General features: G+C 27.7%; 1 protein-coding gene across 6 annotated transcripts in view; it reads left to right on the forward strand.

The window, feature by feature from the left end:
* LOC142323372 (ubiquitin carboxyl-terminal hydrolase 2-like) overlaps positions 1–24909 on the forward strand; it is a 124361-nt gene that overhangs the window by 52943 nt on the left and 46509 nt on the right. For 5 of the 6 annotated variants that reach the window (XM_075362909.1, XM_075362912.1, XM_075362913.1 and 2 more), the window contains exon 4: positions 1804–2107. In XM_075362909.1, coding sequence (XP_075219024.1) covers positions 1804–2107 — 304 coding nt within the window. Of the gene's footprint in view, positions 1–1803; positions 2108–2268; positions 2411–15337; positions 15534–24909 lie in introns of those variants that run through there. The other variant, XM_075362914.1, reaches the window with a different exon arrangement.

Consider the following 24909-nt stretch of genomic DNA (forward strand, 5'->3'; position numbering starts at 1 on the left):
TGAATCTGTAACTTATCTCAATAAATTTTTGTATGTTTTTAAAGTTGTGAAGTCCTTTTTTAATCACCCAGTATTCATGCGATGGAAAAAGTAAAATAATCAAAATTATAGAAGAAATGCACATCAAGAACTGTTGAGGTAGATAGTTAAGCGAACTCAATATTGAAAATAGTGGTTATTGTAAAAATGTAATTGTTTCTTTCAGCAATGTTATGGTTTTGGCTCCAATCTGTGGTCAAGGCATTTGAATATGAGCTCAAACTTGGAAATATTTGGACACACTTATAAATTTAAATAATTTTTTAAATGAGTATAATTGCAAAGTTGTCTATAAAAGGAAGTGATTGATTTTTTCAAGAAAAATTTAACCTTGTATCTAAATTTGTTATGAAGAATAACTGATTAGGTTACAAAAAAAATCTAATTATTCTGTTGATCAGCTTCATATATATTTTTCAGACACTGACGAGATGGGCAATTGTTTTCTAATTTGCAACTGCTATAGACTTCAAATCCCATCTCCTGCACTCATCAATCAGCCGTTACATTTTATGCTACACATACTCAAACTCTTGATATCAAAATCTGATAATTTGTAAAATTCGTAGCTCTCATCCACTTATAGTTTCATGACACATACTTCTGCACATACTCTCTCAGTGCTTCTTTCAATTAAATATCAAAAACTATTGGGGACAGATAACATCCTTCATGCAGTTCTTTACTGACTTTCTCCTAACATGTTTCTTTCTAATTTTTACAGAAAATGTGGTACTGTTATAAGACCATTTAATGCTGTATTTTACCTTTTTCTTGAGTCTCTCCACAACTCAATGAGAGGAACATTGTCATATGTCTTCAGTATATCCTTAATGAGATAAGGTAATGGAACTATTAAAAAGTTAAAGAGAGTTGATTGAAGTAATAGAATGATTGATTCCAAAATTAATGAGCAAGATGCTGCTTTCTCAATCATTCCCTATCCTAGTATTGTCAGTTACTGAGAATTCAGCAAATTCTTGCTTATACAGTTGAGTGTAACTGCGTATCATGCAGTAGGAGAGAATAGACATAGAGTAAATAAGTGAATAGATTGATTTATATAACGATGTTAACAGTATTCTGTTTGAGATGGCCGACTGGTGGGGATAAATGAATAGAGTAGTTGGGTCAGGTTTGGGATTGGTTCTTTAATATTATATGTCTACTGTTAAAAAATTCACATTCACACTAAACAGATAGAAAATATAATGACAGTTTTAACTGCTAAACTCCACTAAGCAGATCAGAAAAATTTAATTAAAATTCCCTGATATTTATTTAGTAAAAAATATATACTATCAGTTGAAAATGAATTCTAATGATAGTGACAAAGCAGAGTATGTAAGGGTTCTAACTGCAGAAAATGAAATTGATCCTTCAATATTGAGGGTGTTATTACAATAACATCCTGAATAGTAAAAAGAAATTGTAATAGTTCAAACCAAATTTTGAAACATTTCCAAAACCCAAAGTTTAGAAATAGTTGACATGTAATTTTGTTAAAAATTTGATGAAAATCCCATTCAGTTTAAATATTTGTGTTTGTTACCATTCTGCTTTATTGCTTATTCAATTTATTGTTATAGATTCCTCAAATCTTGTTTAAATTAAATGATTGGCATTTTGCTGTTGGTAGTGTAACTGTTATACAGTCTCTTTTTATGTTTAGTACCTGTATTTTTTATTTAAAATAAAATAACAATATTATAATATTAGTTTTTAATTAAAACTAATGGTAAATAATGCTTTTTCTATGCTTAGGTTTTCTTCAAAAGTTCGGAGCAGTTCAAGCAGTGATTCAACTTCACTAAAGTCATACTCTTCATCATCGACGTTGTCGAGGAAAACACCATCCAGTCGATTCTTGACTGATTTAAGTGATGTTCCGGTTTCTGAAATTCGAAGTCGTTTGACTTCATTACCAAAAGGGGATACCAGCCGCCTGTCAAAGTTGAGTGAATCTCGTTCTTACACCAGATCGGAATCTCTTCAGCCATTAGCGTTGTCATCTCATAGGAAGTCTGCATTATCGACTATAGAACAGTCATCAGGTTCTTGTGAAGAGGTAATCGATGAAAATCATAATAGTGTATCATCTGAAGATAATAATGCAAATTTGTCTGACCGAGTTGAATCAGACGTGAGATCAAATGATTGCAACCAGTACAATCAGTGCACTAAGACTCATGAAGTAGATTTTTTAGGTTCACTAGTCGATCGACCAGAAGGAATTGGTAAGTGTGTTGACAGTATTTTTCAAGAACAAACAGTTCAATTGAAAGAGAAGAAATGCGAAGAGGATGCTGAACCAGTGGTGACCACTGGAGAACAGTGCAGTGATTCAGATGAACCTTTCTACGCTAATGAAGTAAGTAAAATGTTGTTTTTTTGTTTTGTTTTGTTTTTTTTATTTATATTTATCTGTACCTTTCACTTTCTGTTTTGTAATTATGTTAATGTGATTTTGCTTTTAGCATTATTTTATTTTATTTTTTTTTTTTGAAGTTTGATAAAATAGCATTTAATTAAACCTTATAATATTTGAAGTTATTTTTTTATTTCTATTTAGTTTGTCCACCACTTGAGGTTAATGAAAGTTTAGTTTGAAAAAATTTTGTCTTGTGTCTAAATTACTTTTTTTTTGTTTTTTTCTGTATATCTACTTTAGGTTCAATGTTTCATTCTTATATAAACTCTCTGGATTTAATTAAATGATTCGTTAAATTAACATTTTTTTTTATTCATTTTTCATTGAAATTTTAATTTGAGTAGAAACAATTTACATTATTTATTAATATTTGATAAAAAGTTAATTTAATTAATCTTATAATTCTAAAGGTATTTTACGTCTTAATTTGTTGTGAAAATAAGTGTGAAAGTGTCCACACTACCTTATGTATTGCAGTATAAATGGTTGTATTAAGTACCACCCACCGTTCATAATCCGATTACAGATTACACTATGCTGCTTGGTTCTTTGTAGCAATTTCTCTTTTTTATCTGTACGATAGAAATCAAGCTTTTAGTTAGCTACATTTGTAAAAGTAAGATTCAACCTTCAAATAATGGTTATTCACTGAGTGACCCAGATTTCTTAGTAGTCAATAAAAAAGGTAGATGACCTCTGGCTGTAGGATAATACATTTGCTGTTGTGGCTCACAAAATAAAACTTACATGTTGTATACTTTGTTTCACAAATGAATGTGGTTAGATAGACCAATTGCCATTTATTATTTTTTAATGTTTTTTACTTCATTGCTAGTTTGTTTTCTTAAGTTTGTCATATTAAAACCCTAATTTTGGTTTTGCCTGATGTTTAGTTTCACTTTGTAGCCTTGCAAATTATGATTTGAAAAGTTGTTTTAATTTTTATTCCTTTCATGTTTATATAGCCTACAGGGGGAGTAATTTGTTTATATTTGTCATTCTTTTCTTAGTATGAGGAATAAACTATTAGGATATTATTTTTAATAATAGTAATAAAAAACTTTAGATAAAATATGCCTAAATTTGGGAAGTTCAGGGGAAGAAATGATGCAGGAAAATAAACATACATAAAACTGTTGTCATTTATTAATGAGATCAGTATTGAAAAAAAATGTTTTTTCTAAAATTTCTGCACAAAGTATTAAAGCATATTACAGGTTTTGTTTTCTTGATTTTTTAGTTTTACTGGAGTACCACATTAATGATTTCTTTTTTTATTAAGTGATTAATGTGCTGGTATTGTTATTCTTTGCTTAGTTATATTTTCTGTTTATGCTTTTGATTTCCTACTTACTTAGTGTGGTCATAACAGGATTCAGGGCGTATGAACTTTACCACAAGTCTCCTTTAGTTAGATTGAACCTCTGCTCTCTGTCCAGTTATTAACAGTCATTTAGATTTCTTCTATCTTTACCTAGGTCTCCCTTCCATCTCCTTTTGCCATAGACCATATTCATTATACTTAAATGTGTCACTTCATTCATTCATTCATACTCTTGCCACATCTCAAACCTGATTCATCTTTCTTCTACTATCGACATTCTACATAAAACTCTTCTAATTTGTTGTTTTTTCTTTACCTCTATAAGTTGGTGATATAATCCCTTACTGGTATGTATTTTTTATGTTGGACTTTAATGTGATTAAAGTCCAGCATACTCCTATACATAGGACCCAAAACACATGACATTAGTTTTTATACTGTATTTTTTATTTATTCTTTAAGCAATAACAGAGTGACACTTAAATTCAGTTCCTTTATTTAAAATGAAAATTAAACTTTTGGCTTTTAAAAAATCTTTTGACTGGGATGTTTTTTTAATTTCATAGTAAGTATTTCATTATTGATTTTGATTTCATGTCAAGAGAACTGTTAACCCCTAGTTATCAATGAAATTTTACCTATTTACCTGTGTTTGATGCTACAAAGTATTTTTAAAATTAACATTTTTATTATATCTTTATGTGTAATTGCATAAGTATTGTAATGTTGAATTCAAAATTGTGGAATGTTGTATAAGTGTCAGAAATAGTTCATTACACCAGTCTTGGGCCTAGGATTCATAAGGAAATACAAGTTTTCCCCGAAATATCACCAATAATGCTTCAGTTTTAATTCAGCTTTAGATTTTTATAGTTTAAAATACAAATTTCTGATATAAGGAAATTTTGCAGTCTCTGAAGAAATTTCTTAAGGTTAGTTTATGATATCAGTGAAAAAATTTTTAATAAAAATCAAATAATTTTATGATTGTTTTTTATTTAACAGAATGAATTTTCTGTTTTTAAGTTTTGGAGACTTAATTTTTTTTTTTTACTTCTTGGCATATTTTTATAAAAATCTGTGATTTTTGCAATAATACTGTTCAGTTTTACTTTAAAAATAAAAAATAAAGATTAAATAATACAAACTATTATAGTATAGATCATATTACTTTTGAGGGAAAAGATAACAAAATTCTCATTTTGTTATCTTTTCCCAGTAACTATTCTGTTTTACTTCTGAGGAAAAAATAATATTGTTAAAAAGGAAATAGTTTTACAGACAGAAAACAAATGTTTTTTATGAAATCTGCATGAAAAATAAGTGTTAGACTAAATATAAAGAGTTAGTTCCTTGATGTTGATTAGTCGGCTAGAATCATTGTCATTTATTATGTAAACTCCATTAATAATATTTCCTCAAAATCTTAGGATCTTTTTCATTATTCCTGTTTCAGCCTAAAAAATCATATGTAGATTTCTTTCAATTCCGATTAGTAATGTTATAAATGATAACTTCTGAATATATTGAAGGTGGATTTTCTATTTTATGATGGATTTTGCAATGTTAGATACACTAAAATAATAAGTATGTTGTATTATATTAATCCAAAGTAATGTTAAACAAAGTAATCCACACTAAATATTCATCTGTTTTTCTTCCCATCTTCATTACTGATTACATGGTGAATCAGAACTTTTCCTAAACCTACCAATTGAAAAGAAAGGTTAAGATATGGTTAAGATTCTGATACGGTTAAGGTTATAAAGGTTAAGGTACTTCATTGGAGTTAAGATATGTTTTAACTGAAAAACTGCTTTTTAGCTTTTTTATTAAAAAAAATTCTGTCATTTTAAATACCAGTATCATTTGATACATTTTTGAATGAACTTTGTCCTTAAATTAAAAGGCTTACATTAAAAAACTCTAGCTACATTGATTATTGAAAAATGTTTCTTCCATTTTTATATTATAATTATAAGTGTCAAATTCTTTTCAAATTTCTCTGCAATTTGTTTTTGCTTTATGTATAAATAAGCATTAATTATATATATAAAAGATTGCATATTTTGTCATTCTTACTGTGTATCTATTTGCTTTCTTCTATCGATTAAAAAATAAATTTTGCATAGTTTGTGATTATTGAGTGCTGTATATGAGTTGTTATCAATCCATAATATTCTTATCAAGAATAGATATTAATTAATCTTGGAGAAAAAAATTTGAGGTTTTTCTTTTATTTTTAAATGTAACTTTTTCTTCCAAGATAGATTACAATCAATCGTTACACCTAAGAAATTCACAAGTGATGATTATTCTGTAGTATAATTACATAATGTAATTACGTTGACATTACTTTCTAATTTGCTGTATTTATTCATGTAGTGTGTAAAGTCTAATTTGTTTTCATTTATTACTGATTGACATAGCTACATGTGTATTATTAAGCTGCTCTTAATATTAAGAGCAGCATAATATAATATAAGCTGCTCTTTATATTAGTGTCTATGGATTTATATTAGCACTGGAATGTAAGAATTGCATTGTGTGCATAGGATATTACTTGTCAGTGATTAAAAAATCATTGATGGTGGCTCTTTGATATAATGTTGTTAAGCTAGACCTAATATTGAATGCAGGGTATTCTACCCAGTACATCAACAAATTGATAATTTGTTACCACTCCTATCTCATTTTTTGTCTACAATTTTTTTCTTATCTAAGGTAAACCTGTTGTTTACCCTTATGGGTAAACCTGTTATTAATCCATGTAGAGTTCAGATTTATAGGTTTAAATCTAAAAAGATTGCTTTAATGCATGAAATGAAAGGTGAAGCCATATATCTGATTAACAGAAAGATAAAACTGTAGATTGTAGCTCTTTTTAGCTTTGTCCTTTTCTCAACTAATAAAATTAATGCACTCTAGTATAAAAAAAAACTTTTCAATTGTTAATTAAGGATAGAAGTAGTTTATATGTACTACATTTTCAGATAGGTAGATTTTGAAACCGTGTAGCTCATGATGGGATTTATGACAAAAAGATTTCTTCTGGAACAGATGCTTTTGTATCTATTTTTGTATGTTAGCAAAGTTTTAGCCTTAATACAAGGGGATGAGGGGTTAAAGAGGTTTTTTAAAAACTTGTTATTTCCATTTCCACTGTTTAGCAGAACGGTTCAAATACTGGTATCCAAGTATTAATGAAGTGAAGTAAAGCTTGACTACGTTTATGCAATTAGAGGTTTCCCAATAAATATGTGTGAAATATTGAGCAAAGCTGCACTAAGATTTTAGAAGAAACATGGAGCTACAGAATATATAGAATAGTTTTAGTGCTAATCGCAGTGACTATTTTTTTCATTCTGATTTTATATATGGTAAATTAAATTAAGTATTTACATACTGGAAAAAAAAATTTTTCAGTGAAGTCTTAATGGAGTGGGTAAAATATGATTATTACCTTGTAATGTCAGTTGCACAATTTATTTTAAAATGGTTTATAGTACTTAATGATGTTATGGATGATTATAAATTGCCATTTTATTAAAGTTTTTGTTAGTTTTTTTATTTTGTTATTTGTTATGTGTAAAAGTAAACATTTACATTTATCATGTAATAAAAAAGATTATCATCTGTCTTTAAGATATACAATTTTTTAAAGTTTCTTTCAGTTTAAATATATTAAGACCGCATAACAAAGCAAAAAATAAGTAAATAAAAATACACTGTAATTCTTTATGAACATGGGCAAATGTTATTCAGTGTATTATTTAGGCTACATATGATGAACCTGTGACTGTATTGTGCGGTTTTACCCTCTACTTAGTTAAATATTTTAAGGTATAAAACTTATTTTTTGCACTTCAACTTTTTTCACTCATTTATGAAAAAACCTTTGAATGCAGTCAAATTTTGTCCAACCTCCTTTTTCTTTTTGTCCAATCAAATTTTTTTTACCTCCTTAATTAATATAAGGATGTGATTAATATGATGTGCGAATCATTTTACTAATTGCCACTAAATAGTAATAACAATTATCTTTTAACTTTTTAATCAATCTCCTTAACCCTTATTACAAGGCTGAAACTGCTACCATAATAACAAATATTAAAAGTTATTTTGTTGTTAAATCACTAGAACTATGTGGTTTCAAAAGTTGGTTTAGGTGAAAAATATAGAAAAAATTGGATTTTTTTCTTCATTAACGACTGGAAAATGGCCTGATAATTCTTGTTATTGCTATTGCATGTTAATTAAAAAAGAAAACAAACTTTATGATGAGCTGTGAATCCAGTTTAAGACTTCTCATGGATGTGGATTGGAAAGTCAGAATTCTGCCCTTTGTTTTATGCATTATATAGCTGCTTTACTGAATCAGTTATATCTTATCAACTTATGTTACATTACAAGTTATTGTTACACAATTACTTCTTATACACTATCAGTGTTATTTTTTGATATTTTAATACCTGTATTAAAATAATACTCATACTTGAATACTGCTATAGGAATCAACATTTTTAGGTAGCTGATCGATTCTGGTCAGTTTTGCATCTTTCCTACTTCATTGTTATACGGTCAAAAGATATACCTTAATAATTAACTGGTTGATCTTTTTTTTGTCAGTTTCATTTTTTTTCTAGCAATTGCATGTAATGTTAATTTTAACAAATTTTGCTATAAAGTAATAAGAGAAATTCGGTCATCCGGGGGTCCTACCTCAAAGGAATATTTATTTCATGCGAGAAGTATTTCAAAAAAATTTTTAATATTACATTGTATTCTATCCTGGGTCCTTTTATAACATATTAGTTATTTATTTTAATTTTTCAGAATAAGGTAGAAGAGTCAGAATCATAGTCATTATATATGATCATTTTTGATCATATAAAATCTTTTGTCACATATTATTGTAAACTGATCAGTTAGATTGAAGAAAAAACAAAATGATTTTGGTTGACTGGATTTTATTAGATTTAGACAATTTATATATATATATATTTTTTAAATTGTATTAATATAAACCACATATTGCAGAATATTGAGATAGGACTTATCTACCTTAATTTTATCATTAAAGTACTTTTGTGGGATCTCGCTTCCTCAGTCATGATTGAATTCAGTTAATACTCACTTAAATTAAATGAATTCATGATGAGGATGTGGGTTCCTGTGAAAGTACTTTATGATAAAATTAAGGTAAAATATGTCATCTCAATATTCTATACTTGGTTTATATTAATAAAATTAAAAATATAATTTAACAATAGAGAAGTATAATATGAATCTTAAAAATATTAATTTTAGTAAATACACGCATGCACGCACACACATGCAATTGAACACTATATGTTACATTAAATAAATACAATTTATTTCAAATAAATAAAATTATTGCATAAATACAATAGATATTTTCCATTTGCTGTGATTGTTTTAATCTCACCAAATTTCTTTGATAAAAAATGACTAATATTTAGTTTTTTTATGTATTTTTATAAATTCAATGTCTATTAAATTAATAATGAAGTCTCTCATGAAACTATTAATTGTATATATACATTATATACGCATCTTATATAACATATTAAGAGTTATATATATTTGATGAACACTTTTTTCTTAAATTGTATAACTGGGTAAAATATAAATAACTATAGAATCTGTAAAAATAATTAATCCCTTTTGTATTTCATAATTAAATACTAATAAATTTCCCTTATGAGTGGTTTGTGTGTGTATGTGTAAGATACATTTTAATTATATGTGTAAATGCTTCATTATGAGTTGGATGTGTTTTATTTTACTTTGTTTTTTAATTTGGAAAGCAAGGGACAATTACATAGTATATATATCTTGTTTTCTGGCCAGACTGTAAATGCTATTTATACTTTCTATTTTGAACATTCACATTTCATCATACAGTAGTATTTGTAAAACACATTGCTATAAAATTTTAAGTAAAAATTGTGCTGTTTTATATATTAAGGTAAATTATATTTTTGATATCTAATTTTATCACGTTTTTTTTTTCTTTTTAGTTAATGACATTTTTTTGTTGAATTTCAACTGTCAGTGTTAAATGTAAATAAGATTATATTAAACACACTTTTCATGTAAGAAAGTGTTGTTATTTTCTTTTTATTTTATTGTTATGTTTTATCTTTGTTATCACTTACTGTTATGATTTAGATTATTTTTATAATTTTTCCTTATTCTTTGAAGAAAAGGAAAACTTAATTAAATTTTGTAATTTAATAGAGAGAGATACGTAGTTGCTATTTATGTATTAATTTTACATTCAGTCCTTAATTTTTTTTCATAATAACTTATTATAAGACTCATTTTTTATATCTGTAATTGATTTAATTTTTTATTATTATATTTTTAATAATTCTTAAGCCTTTAATTACCTTTTTGCTGAATGTTAATTACGCTTGAGCATTGTGTAAGTTTAAACCATTTTTTAAATTCTCTGACGAAGGGACCAATGAATCTTAAATACATGTAATAAGAGATAAAGTAGGTTTTTAGAAGAAATGTTAATTAATTAATTAAATGTTTTTGTGTTGTATAACTATTTTTATTTTATTATAGTAGGTTCTGATGATAGGCATTTTCTCTATTAGAAATGAAATAAATTAATGAATGAATTTAACTTCCGCATTCGTTGTTTTCTCTCTATGTATACGAGAAAGTTATTTAATGATTAATACAATTTTAAATAAACAAACAGTATCAATCAGCATACTTAGCTATACTTGATGTTTATTATCAGTGAAAGAAAGAGATGGTTCTTAAGAAATGATTTATAAAGAAATGTTAAACCCAAAGTAAATGGATTCTGTTCAGTTTTAATTTTAATTTTGATAGATAAATTTGTTTAAAGAAAGAAGGGCATATGTTCACGTGGTTTTTACCTTATTAGAGAGGTTTGACTGCATTTTTAAAACTATCTTCATATATTTTTTTCAAAAATTATTTAAGTTATATCTAAATATAAACTGCTCTGACAGTTAATAGCACATGGCTTAGAAATCAGTAAATATTGACTGCTCACCAATTACAACTGGTTATTTTGTTAACATTCCTTTATATCATATTGCTATTCAGTAAGATTATATCTGCGTTTGTAGTAAACCCGTGCACATATCCTCTGCTGTTAATACGATTTTAATTTCAGATTCTTTCTTGTTATCATAAGTAAATCATCAACATAGCATTTTTAATTATTAATTGTAATTCTGAATCTTGTCATGGAAGGTTTATAACAACTGGTAGAAAAGTTATTCAAATTTGTTAACTATGACATACGATATTCTCTCTTGTGAGACTAATAAGCCTCTGATGATAGTGAAGTTGTTTCATCTATTCTGAAGTACACAAAGCGGCAAATGTGCTTACATATCTATATCAGAGTTGTTCTGTAATATTCTCATTTTTAATTTTATTATAAAACACAATAGAACATGCAGCATTTTATTAAACAAGTTTAGCTTTTCCATATACCATAAGTTTGTTCAACTTTCACATACCACCATTTATTAATGCTTAAGGTCAATGAATAAATGGATATTTTTTCATAGGGTAATTTAATTAACTACCCAGATAACTATAAAATAATTATATAATACAGTTATTCTGTTAAAGCATTTTCATATAGTTCATCAACAAAGATTGATGATGTGATATTTATTTTAATTCATATATATTTTTTTTTAATATGAATAAAAGTTGTAATATTTATATGTATTATGATACATACAAATAACACTAATTTAACAAAATAAACTTATCTCTTTACATGTTTTATTTATTGAATTCTTTCTCTCAGGTAGTTTTCTTTTTTGTAATTGGTAAATTTCAATATACGGCTTCTTATGGCTCGGCTAATACCCATTGTTGTTCAGTTTATTATACCTATGGTCTGGCAGTTGAAGTTCTTTCCTTATACTCTTATATAATGATTTTAGTCACATACGCTCTCTATTTTGAACTGTATGTAAGGAATTTGGAACTGGGTAGCGTGTCATAATTCATGCTGATTAAGTTTGTTGGGTCCTAGAATACATTATGTTTTTTCTTGAGTAGAAAAACTATTTATCATAAGAATAGATGTATGATTACAATAAGCACTGTAACTATGCCTGGAGGGGGGGGGGGGTGAAATCATATTTAAATATATTGTCCACATGGGGGTTTTATTCAGTGGAGCCAATGTAATTTTTTTTAAGTGACCCTTTTGAAAGTCATTATTGTATTAAACAATATTTTTTATTGAAGCTTAATATTATTATACTTTGTGTTTAATATTATAGTTTATGATAAGTATATTTTTTAAGTGTAGTCCATCGTGTAAGTTAGACTATCACATAACAATGCTGACTGTAAAAAAATAATCTGCACTTTTTTTGTGTGGTTAATTAATTTTCAAGTATCAAAGAAGAAATATAATTCAAGAAGATCGTTTTAACTATATTTAAGCATAAGATGATTGATGTGTATTGCAGTAATGTCAGCTCTTAATTATAAATTACCAGAATGGAACTACTTGAAAATTGCAGATTGTTTCTACATTCTTCCAAAACAAGTTTGAAAATTGTTCATGTTCACGTTGGAAACAAGAAACTGTTATTACCTCTTATTTATGAGAGTGTGCTTCAGAGAATAATATAGTACAAAATGTGTTCATGGAAATATATACAAGTAGCTCTTCAGATGACAGCTCTTTTTTTAAGAAGCTTCTTTAAACAAAGTTCTGCTGCTTTTTTATGTATGGAAAAGCAGAGAGTAGGTAAACTATTTTTTCAAAAAAACAATGGCCAGAAGGGCAAATTTCATACTGGGAAGAAAAATATCTAAGTCTCTTAAGGATTCAAAAAAGAATACTATTATGATATCAAGATTTCCTTTACCTTAAAAGAAAGTTTTTAAAGTTTAATAATGGAAAAATCAAAAAAGGGATATTTATTTGACCAATTATTTGAAGTTAATAGAAGAGCTTGATGAAAACGTCTTGAAAAATCTAAAAGTCATGAAAAATTTCCTGGGAAGAGGAAGGCTGAAAATTATAAAATAGTACATGGTGAATGTTTTCACAAAGACACATCAACAAATGGGCACTTCTAGCAGAGAATATGAAACCTGTACATGCATGCTTTCTGGTTATTACTGGATACATAAAAGGAACATAAAATAGCCTGTATTTACTAGAATATGAATGAAAAACTCACTTTAGATAAGACAAACTGTTCTTGTAATATGCTAACTAATTTTTAGAGAAAATACAATTATTAAACTTTATTAAAATCATGTTACTTAAAAAACCTTGCCATTCAGAAAAATATGGCTAATAAATTTGATGTCAGTGCAAAAAATTATGAAAGAAATTACCTGTCAGATCAGTGAAACACAAAAAAGTAAAATTTTGTTTACCATTGCTTATTTAAAGTATATGTATATATAAATAGTATTCTTGTGTGATATCATTTATCTTTACTTTATGCATTCAGCTTTGTGGAATGTTTGTTTCTTTTTTTGTCACCAGCCACTATAGTACCACGTGTAATAGTTAATTTCTGGCCGATTTCCTTTTCTCCCAACTCTTCCTCATTTTCAAACTATGTTCCTTTCCTCCAACCAATTTTTAGTGCTACAATTTCTGGTTCCTTTCTGAAAACCTTCACAAACTTGGATCTTCTTCCTAAGTGTATCTCTTTCCCTTATATCTGTTGGTTTTATATCTGCAATCTTGAGATCTTCTTTCACCTGTGTGAACCACTTAATGTTTGTTTCGCCTTTGTCGGTCTTCTTGAAAATTGTTTTTGTCAATCTGTTTTCATCCAGTCCAGCTAAGTGCGCGTAGAATGCCAGTCTTCTTTTTCGAATGGCATTTGTAAGTCTGTCTATACTGAGGTAGAGTTCTTTGTTCTTCCATAACGTCCAACCCTTATCGGTTTTCCATGGTTCGAGTATTTTTCTTAGTATTTTTTCCTTTCAGCCAATTCCAATTTATCAATCTCTCCTTAGTTTAGATTTATACACTGTGCAGCGTACAGCACTGCAGACCTAACTACTGTGGTATAATGTTGAATTTTTCCCATCCTTGTTATCCTTTTTTTATTATAGATTTTTTGTAAAGCCACAGGTCTTCTGCAATTTATTTATTTTTGCCTTATTTACATCTAACCAATTTGGTTGTATTGCTTCGTCAATATATTTGAATTTCCCTGTCTCCCTAATAGTTCCAAGGTTTATTATGAAATTATTTGTTGAATACCTAATGTTGGTCTTGTCAGCACAATTTTATTGATTGATTTTCTTAGGCCTGTTTTTTCAGCCATGTCAATATGATGTTCAATAGTTCCAAATAGTTCCTCTGTTAGGATTGCAAGGTCAACTGCAAAAGTGATACAATCTCTGTTGAGATTTTTTTTTAGCGTATCGTAATCTAACTTTTGTAATTTTCTTTTTTAGTAGAATTTTCTTCAATCCCTAATTATCTTTTCCAAGAACACGTTGAAAAGAAGTGAGGATAGGCCATCTCCTTGCCTTACATCTGTCTGAATGCTGAATAGTTGTGAGATTTCTCCTTTGAACTTAATTTTTTATATTGTTCCTATTAGGGTGAACCTTACAAGGTTCAATTTTTTCTAATCTGCAACATATTTTCTGAGTATGTTGAATCATCATGACATTCTGTCAACGGATTCATATGCCTTCATAATATCCACAAAGACTATCACTATATTTTTGTTTGCAACAGTATATTCTCTAATTAACAATTTCAGGTTAAAAATCTGTTCTGCATATCTATGTTTCCTAAACCCCCTTGATTTTATCCTATGTACGGGTCCATTTGTTTTTCTAGTCTGGTGAGCAGGGCTTTTAACAGGATTTTGTATGTAACAGGTAACAGTGAAATTCCATGATAGTTACTGATATCCTTGTCCCCTATTTTATGAAGTGGATAAATTTAACCTTCATTCCTCTGCCATTTCCTCCTTTTCCCATATTCTCATGATAATCTTGTTAAGTGTTAGAACAGTATTTTCATCTGCATTCTTCCACACTTCAGCCAATATGGAATCTTCTCTGCAAGCTTTAATATTTTCAGATTAATAATTTGCATAATTTATCCCAAATCCAATGACACAGAGTCCGGGTGTTGCCATTTTGGTAATGTCTCTGGGAATCTCTCCTTTGGTTCCTCTCAATTGAGTGATGCCTCAACATATTTTGCCAAAATTTCACAATTTTCCCTATTGTAAGTTTGCTTTCGCAGGGAGAATGGTGTCCTTAGAAAGCAAAGTTTTGGGGGTCTGTGTTTGTCAACTTTAGCTTAAGTAATTTGTTGGAATATTGTTTATAGTCATTTATTTTTACACGCTGTGATAGTGTGATAAAATAGAGTACTGTTTCTATTGAATCTAGGTGCCCTAGTACTATAAATTTATCCATACATATTTTTTTCTTTTAGTTTTCAATTCATGATAGCGTTTATAGTTTTTCTTTATTTTATGTTGGTTGAAATTTTATAGCAATGTGGCCGTTCTGGCGGTTCTTACAGCATGGTCATTGTTACTTGTTGGTGCTTTCTTGTCGTTTGGTTTGGGAATATTTCATTCAACCGATACATATACATATGTGAAAACACAGCATCACAGTGTTTACCTGTTATCATCTAGTAATAATTTTAATCATGATTTAAAACCATCCAACACAAGATACTTTCAGGTATTTAGAATATCCATGTTACATTTTACATACATCTGCTAATTTTTTTTTTATCAGTTTTTGTGATGTGTGTAATTAATATAACACTAATTCAATTTTTTTAATTTTGAATGATAAATATAACATTGTTACTTTACTTAATCTCATTAAATCTTTGTTTATATAGTTGGTATGGATTGTAATGTTAATAATTGCATAATTTTAGGTCAGCTTTTTATTAAATTAGTTCTGTTAAAATTTTTTTGTTAGTTTTGAATTTTGTGATTTATTTGCACATTTTCTTTATTTTGTACATTGCTTCTTTTAGGACTATTAATTTGATGAAAGATTTTGATTTCATTCAATACTGGACGTAGTAATATTAGAATGATGTGCTTCATTTGTATATTTTTATATTAATTCTAATTTTTTTTTTTTTCTATTAAAGTAGTTTTGAATACATTTTTTTTTGTAATTCATTTTTTTGAGTTTTTTCATAATTTTTCCATGTTTAATGACTTTTTTTTAAAATGATAGTTAAGCATATGATAGTTTGATTGTGTCTTGTTTATTTTTCTTCCGGATTAAAATTACACACTTATCTTCCAGCATTTAAACAAATTTAATTCCTTAAATGTAGCATGTTAAAAAAATGTTTCATTCATTGTTTACTTCATTACTGTAGGTGACCTGTTTATTTTTGCTTATTGATGTCAGTTCTTGTTTCTGTTTAAATTATTGATGTGTTCTCTGCAATTTTTAGTGTTGTATGTTTTATTTAATTTACCTACACTTTTGCAATTTTATTTTGTTTTGTTTTATCTTAATAATGGCTTCATGATGTTTGTGAATTAACTTTGTTTGTTTATCTTAGTGTCTACCAAATGCTTATCATGTTTAGATAAAAATGTTATGCTTATCATGTTCAGATGAAACTTGATGTAAAGATTTTGGGTCAGAAGTAAAGTACTGCTTGCTGGAGGAAGTACTTGGCTAATGATTTAATAAATATCTTATATTAATTTTTTATCCATTACTACAGATGAATTAACATTGTTTTTTTAAAATGTTAGGCAAACGCTGACACTTGAAAATCTGCCCTGCTGCCTTAAAAAGGCACACACAAATAACTGTCAGATGCAAACACTTTCACAATGAAAGTATACTCCATGCCTCAGTCAATCGTAATGAAACTTGATGTAAAGATTTTGGGTCAGAAATAAAGAAAGTACTGATTGGCTGAGGAAATGATAATTTAATAGATGACATCACATTCATTTTATTATCCATTATGTAGAGATGAATTAACATTATTTCTCTAAATGCCAAACACTAAAATGAAATGAGTATGTAATCTGATAATAAAATTACAATGATCATAACAGAAAACCATCAATAAGAATGTTGGTTTTAGTAAACATTTTCCAATGTCAGCAGATTGACATTGCATTTGAGATTTGACTATTCGTTATTGTATATTTTAAGATTTCTAATAATAATCTTAAGCTGTCACTTTTTAAAAAATGAAATTGATTACTGTAGTCACTACAGAATAAATGTCAATAGTATTTTCTAGTTATCCATCTTAAAGAAATTGTGTTGAAACATTATTTCTTAACTTACGTGATGTGTAGTATAACTTCTGCAACCACTGATATATTAAACTTAACCAAAACGTTGTTTATTTTCAAGATATTGTTTGCTATGCTGTTATAGGTATTTTGTTACTCAGATCATAACAGATGAAATTTATAGTTTTACAAAAAAACTATTGTACTGTCATAAAATACCTAAAAACTAAAAATCCTGTGCAATATTGCCTTTTAAACAAATTTGTGTTGATGTGAAATCAAGCAGTTGATGTTTATCCTGTCTTCTATTTCAGTCCACTCGTCCACTTAATTTTTTTATCTCGGATGATTATCACCAGTATTCGGACATACTGGCTTACTTACCATTTTAATATATATATTAAGATATTTATTGATTTTCAATAGTTTTATTTCACTTATTATCTCTCCTTACAAGTAAATTACATCTAAGATTGATGTGAATTGCCATACTTTATCGTTCAATTAAATTTCAAAGATTAAAATTTAATGTTAGTTTTAACATATAGAAACCATAGTAGTGAAGTTGTTTGAAGAAATGTAATTTTGAAGAACTGTTTATTTTATTTGAAGTATTCTATATATGTAATATCTAAAATGCACACACACACACACACACACGCACACACACACACACACACACACACACACACACACACACACACACACACACACACACACACACACACACACACACACACACACACATATATATATATATATATATATTAAAGTCAATTTTAAGACTTGTATTCTTCTGTACTATGAAACAAATATAAATAAATAACTTGATCCACCAAGTACAGAATAAAATTAAATTAGGTAGGATGACACTTACCTTATATCATTATATATACACAAGAGTACTTTCACGATTTTCTTGCATCTTCAGTTGATACAATCTCTTTATTGTTCACGTAAAATTTATATTATAAATACACACCATTAACAAAATAAATTCTTGATAAATATAATAAAACACAATTTGCTAAAACTTTAGATATAAACATTAAAATTAAAGTTAAAAATTCCATATATAAAAATATGTTATCAAGTAATAGAAATATAAATTAAAAATTAAAATGATAAATATGTTAAAAAGAATGAATTTGTGTGTGTGATTTGGCTAGACAATATTATGTTACTGGGTAGGATTTTAAATAGATTAAACTAAAAATTAACAATATTTCATAAAGTGCTGCTATCTGTTGCAGCCTTTATAATCAATTAATTTCATCCTCACACTCTGTTGGTTGGTTGATCAAGCTGAATTCCATTTTTATATTTATATATATATAAAATTTCTCTAAAATATCTAAACCCCTATTATTATAATTCATATTAAATTTTTTAATTTCTAATACTTCCAAATTAGTGTAAATATCAATTTTTGAATGTTTATTATCAATAATAAAGTTTTCTAATGTCAGAGACATTAGAAAAACGCAATTTTCCATTTTTATGGAAAATTATAAACTTTTATTTATAGATAATAAACATTCAATAACTGATATAATATATATATATATATATATATAGTATTCAGCTTAAAAGAGCCTCATCATTTAGTTTAATCTATAAATAATAGTTTATTGGCAAACCCTTAATAATAATTTACAAAAGGTGTTGAAAATGATGACCATCCACTTCTATGCACTTGTCAACACGTTTGATCATGTTCCTGGGTACTCTTGTTAGCTGTACCATATCTATTTCCGGGATGGCACTGGTAATGCTTGTCTTCAATTCCTACTGTGTGTGCAGATAGCTCTTATAAAGAATTTCTTTTAAGTAACCCCACAGAAAGAAGTGTCAACTAGTCAGATCTGGGGATCGTGGGGAACACAATCCTTAAGAAATAATTCTTCTACTAAAAAACTCCTGTGGCAGCTCTACAGTAGAGTGAGCTGTATGGAATGTGGTGCTGTTTTGTTGCAACCAGCAGTCACGCTCATCCTCTTGCAGTAAGGCTGTGAACTGTTGCATAATTTACATAATTTCTTGGTAGTCAGCAGCATCCAGTTTTAAAAAAAAAAAATCAAAGGGTCCTATTATTCGTCACCTTGAAACCGCACACACCATATGCCTATTTTTTTGGGTGTAAGAGAGATTTAAAGAAAGTGTTTTCAGAATCCCAAATCTGGTAGTTCTGATTATTAACATACCCACTGAGGTGAGACTATGCTTCATCTGTGAAAAACACGTAATCTAAAGTGTCAATATTACCTCTAATGAGGTTCTTGAACCATTGACAGTAGTGAATCCTTTTAGCATAATCAACACTCGTTAGCTCATGGAAAACCTGCATTCGATACAAACATTTCGGCATTCTTCTCGCTGCAGAGTGGGCTGAACCTAATGAAATGTTCTTTTCCTGGCTTAGTCTTCATAAAGATTTATGAGGAGATCTTGTAACTGCCGTTTTACTGTCCTGTACGACCTATGTTGAGCACATTTCTGGCCTAACACCAAACCTGTTTCATAAAAGTTTTTAAATAACTTCTGAATAACACTTTTCACTGATACTTTTTTTTTCAAATTTCTTACTGAACTTTTAGCAACACACATTGAAAGATTTCATCTTTAAATAAGTTTCCATCAAGAATACATGTTCTTCAACAGTTTAACAACATTTTAAAAAACAACAAACAATTATGCAACCTTGTTCAAATGCCAGTGCTTGACACAGACTGGCTGTACTCAAATTTGCAGGCAATAAACAGTCCTCCTCACCCCAGTTCCTGTTGTACCAACTATTCCACAATACTTTATACATCTCACACCAATATATACATTTTAATAAAAATTTACATTTATTATAAACTATTAAGTGGCGGGGCCTCCTTTAAGTTGAACTCTATATATATTTATAAATGTATTCTAAATAGGGTTTTCTCCTATTTACGTTACGCTGTATTATGTTACACTTGCTGTGCCAGTAAATGAAATCTGTTTTAATCAAAGAAACAACTGTTCTCTTAATGTCTTTTATGCATTTCTTTAAAAAAAATTGACGTGAGTAAAATTTATTGTTACTTTATTATAACCTCTCATAAATACAAAATAGACGAACATTAACTATAGCTATTCTCTTGTAAGTCTAGTGGTCTCAAATTTCTTGCATGAACATGAAAGCATAAATGAGATGTTTAATATACTGCATGTTCCTCTCATGACATTTGTCTTTATTTAGTGCACTTTTTATGTTCATTGATGTAATTTATTTATTAACTATTTAACTGGCATGATTTATGATGCAGCATATAACATTTATAAAGTCAGGATACAGGTATGTTGAACTAAATATTATGTTACTTTTTTGTACGAGTCAGAAAGAGTATTATTCATTTTTACAAGGTATTTCGATCTATTTGTCTGGTTTTGAGAATGAATTCACCTGTCTTCATTCTAGGTACAGTTATGTTGTATGTTATTATATAGGTATTTTATGTTTTATTTATAAAAAAAGTTGTTTTTCTTAAATTAGAATAATTTTATTAAAGAAAAAAATTGTAAACTAATTACGATCAAGTACTAGAAATTACCACATTATTTTACTTTATTATTTAAATTATTTGTTACGATGTGTATAATTAGTTTATTGTTATATTTTTGTTTATATTTTTCCAACTTTTTTTATATGTACCCATGTGTTATAGCATTGCTAAATTCTGGTACTGTTTGTCAAAGGATATTTATTTTCTATGTAAATGAATTCATTTCAGTGCTTTAATTATAAGTCTCATTTCTCATTTGTAAAATATTCACTAATAATGGTTACTATTACCAGACAGTCTGTATTAAGTATCCAAAACATTAACATTCCTGTACCTTATCAGTTTCGTCAGTAACTGAAGAAAATTAATTTAATTAAAATTAAAAATTGTTATACAAAACCAATAGTTTATACTCTAATAATTAGTCATTTAGAAACAATAATATAAATGCAGTAGCGTTATTAAAATATGACTCAGTTACAAGTAAGCTTTATCAACGTTTACAACTGTGCTCTAACATTTAACTGGACTCAATGGTATGTAAATCAAGCATTAATTATTAATTAATATTAGATATTATGTTATTAGAAAAATTAGCATTTGTAGAATTATTAATAACATTACTGTAAAGACAATAAGTGGGTGCAAAATGCTGATGAATTTCTTTTAGATTTTGTGCACTAAATAAATGTAGCTTACATATTTATAAAGTTTGTAATGTATGGTATTTCTTACTGTCATCTTCTCTGCAGGAACTGTTGCCATACCCTAAAAGCAAAACCAAAACCTTCCTTACGTGATGAGATTTTGCATTATGTCCAAAAAAATTGTTCCATAATTTTTTGCGAAGCATGTCAACCTTTATTATTCTGATAAACCTCTGTTATTGATTCTGGTATCAAAATTTTATTGTTAAATGTCTTAATTTACTGTTAGACTAAGAAATTATATGAAGATAATATAATGTGAAGGAAAGATCTTTTTTTATGTTTAAAAATTTTTTTTTAATGAGCTAAATTTTGGGCATGATTTACTGTAAACATTTACTGGGCAAAGTAATTTTTTAATAAAACTAAAGATAATATTTAAGAAATGTAACATTTTTTTAGAATGAAATTCCATTACTACTTTATTGATAATCTGTAATTCAATCCATAAGAAAATGTATTACCATATGGCAGCATTTTATTGTACGCGTTGAAAATATATGTTTTTACGTTTAGTGTGAAGCCTGAGAAGATAGTGGTTTTTTTTTTAGTAAGCATATAGCTATAAGAAAACTACTCTGCCTAAGTTCAGTATTGTTAATCTTTATTGTACACTTTGTATTACTTTTCTTAATAGTTTAAGCATATTTTGTCAACCAGCCATATTACTACATGATTGCATTCTCTTAGTCTCTATGCTGAACAAGAGTGAAGGTATCCCTTATAAGGTTAATCCCCGCTACATTTTAATGAGTTTGGAATGTTGACAGCTACAGTATATTCGGTTCAGTAAAGAAAATAATAAGAAATCATTTCATTCCTGACAGATTAGTGTGCTTAGTATTTAAGTTGTTTATTACTAGGAAAGCTGTACTAACTTCAAGAGCAGGTTTAGTCTTCTGACAGGTCTTGTTCAACTGTAGCTTTTATGGCATCTAACAGATTGTATACAGGAATATATTTATATCCTTTTAAATTCTTTAAGTACTAGAGAGATTTCTAGAGTAGTTAAAATGCAAGATATAAAAAAATATTTCATTTGATAACGAGGTCCTTCATTTCATATTTCCTGAAGTTTCTTAATCGAACCTTATAATAAAAGTTTCATGAGTCAATAATTGTTTTTTATCAATATTGTTTATGTAAAAAGTTACTGTAGAATAATCATTAAGCTTTTCAAATTATTTTGTGTACTTCATTTGCAGTTGACTGGAATAAATCTTCCCTTTAAAGCTTCTATACCTACACAGAACGTAATATTAAACTTTATTGAAACTTTCTGCTTTGTTTTCTGCAGTGGCAATTCATTCATCAGTTTTTGTAATCATAACAACTTTCACCTACTGACATCGAGAGTATATCTATAAACTATTGTGTATATATAAATATCAGTTTCAGCATTGTTTAGTAGGTACTATATTTTAGGCAGGAAAAAATTTCTAATATTTTACTAACAAACATCTTATAATCCACTTTGATCAGCCATGTTTAATATTTTTTATATAAACAAAAAGCTTAAAAAAGAATCATCAACTTTATCAGAATCATTTGGTGTTCCAGGATGCACAGTTAATTGAAACTTTCTAATGTTTATAATATGTATAAAGATGTTAGTGCTTTTAGTCTAGTCGCTCTATAAAGTTGAGTGATGTTCTATTTCAGTATCTAAAATTAAGTTTAAAGTAAATGTTTACATTAAAAATGAAATGATTAATTTTTGGCTCAGTTACATTTATACAACCGCAAATAGTTAATTTAAAATCGGCTACAATTATTAACATAAGTTGAAACCATTGTGTGTAGAATGTTTCAAGAATAATGGAAAAATAAAAGTAATCGTTTCTGAAGTTATCTGTTAAATGCAGGATTTCCTCTCTAAATTGGACGCTTGTGATTCCATCAGATTTTGACTGATTTAAAGGAATGCCTGAGTTAAATGGGAAGGTTAGTGTTTAAAACAATTATTTTGTAGTATTTAATGTGATTTTTATCAGATACAACAAAAGTATAAAAAATGTTGTAAGGCATTTTGCTAATATGTCTTAAAACTGTTTACTTTCCAGAAACATGAAAGTAATAGAGCTTTAAGATAAGCTATAAAATTACCCTTAAAGTTAATTAAAAATTACATTAGTTCCTGCATTTCAAATATAGAAAAAATATATTGTCTCCATTCATTACTGATCAATTCTCAAAAATCACTGTTTAATAGCATTGTTTTTTAAAAAATCTTATTTAGTTAATAAAAAGAGAAAAAAAGAATTTTTTCTGATGTCTTTTTGAAGTGGAAAATTTGTGCAATTCTTTCAGTTTCAGCCTCAGTGTATATAATTTTTTTTTCAATCTGTTTCCAAGATTTGTTTTAACTCAGGTCAGACATTTACTGGGATCTACTACCCTACATAGTTTGGTCAAGTCTGTTTCATATTTTTAACAGTAGACATATTTTTATTTTCACAAATAATGTTTTGTATAAGAGTGTAACATTTCTCTTGTTTGAAGCTTGTCAGTTTTTATTATTCTTACTAAACAAGTATTAGATGTATGTACTGAATTTTTTTTTTTTTAGCCCTTATGAAGTAAATTTATTACTTTCATTCACAAGTATATTCCTAGTCACAGTCTTGTTTTTTATAATGAAAAAACTTTTGAAATAGATTTTACTTGGTACTAAATACTATAATATAGGCTTGAAATATTCTTAGATGTTTCTAATGTTATAAAGTGGCAAAGTTGAGTAATTTTACTTTTAATATAGTACAGATAAAGAAAGATAATACTTTAAATTATTTGTTATATGGTTTCTTGTGATTATATTTAGTTTACTTCAGTTCCTTTTATTGCAAAGTCATATTCCAGTAATGTCTATGCTCCAGTTACATGTATCAGTAGCTTGTCAGTTTTTTGCACCTTCATTTAAATCTGTTTCTTTATTTGTTCATAAAATTGTAAAAATTCTTTTATATAGAGAAAAGATAGATTTAATTTTGTAATTATGAAATTAGTAAGTCAGTTAATTATTGTTTGTATTTGGATAAGTGTGTCAGCTTCTTATTAATGCTAAAACATACATCATATGCACAAAGATATGTTATTTATTTATAAATTTACAAGAAGGTTGTATTAAACACACAGTGAAAGTTGAAATTAGTTATTAGTAATCTAGAATCTACAGTTACATTAGATTAAAAGTGATTTATTTTGGAGATTTAGACACTGATAGAAACCTATTTGTGTTTTGTATCTTCGTATTCATTCATGACAGTTGTCTAAAAGTAAGTATTGAATTTAAATTTAATTATATCTGTGATACAATAACCACAGACATTCTGAAGTATTCAAATATGAATTAAAAGGTCGGTAATGTCTGTAAGGGTTTAAAACCTTCAGGTATTCGAAATTTAAATACTATTCTGTATTTTTATCTTTCGTCAGTGTTTTAGTGGAGTTTTAAACAATTAATGAGTTGTGAATTTTTTCATAATTTATTTGATTAGAGGCTGTTTTATGCATTGAAATACTTCATTCAGCAGATTAACAGTGAAGTGGTACAAAATTGTAGTCTGCATAAATAGTTTGGTGT

Source organism: Lycorma delicatula, chromosome 4, assembly GCF_047948215.1.
Source record: "Lycorma delicatula isolate Av1 chromosome 4, ASM4794821v1, whole genome shotgun sequence".
NCBI lineage: Eukaryota > Metazoa > Arthropoda > Insecta > Hemiptera > Fulgoridae > Lycorma > Lycorma delicatula.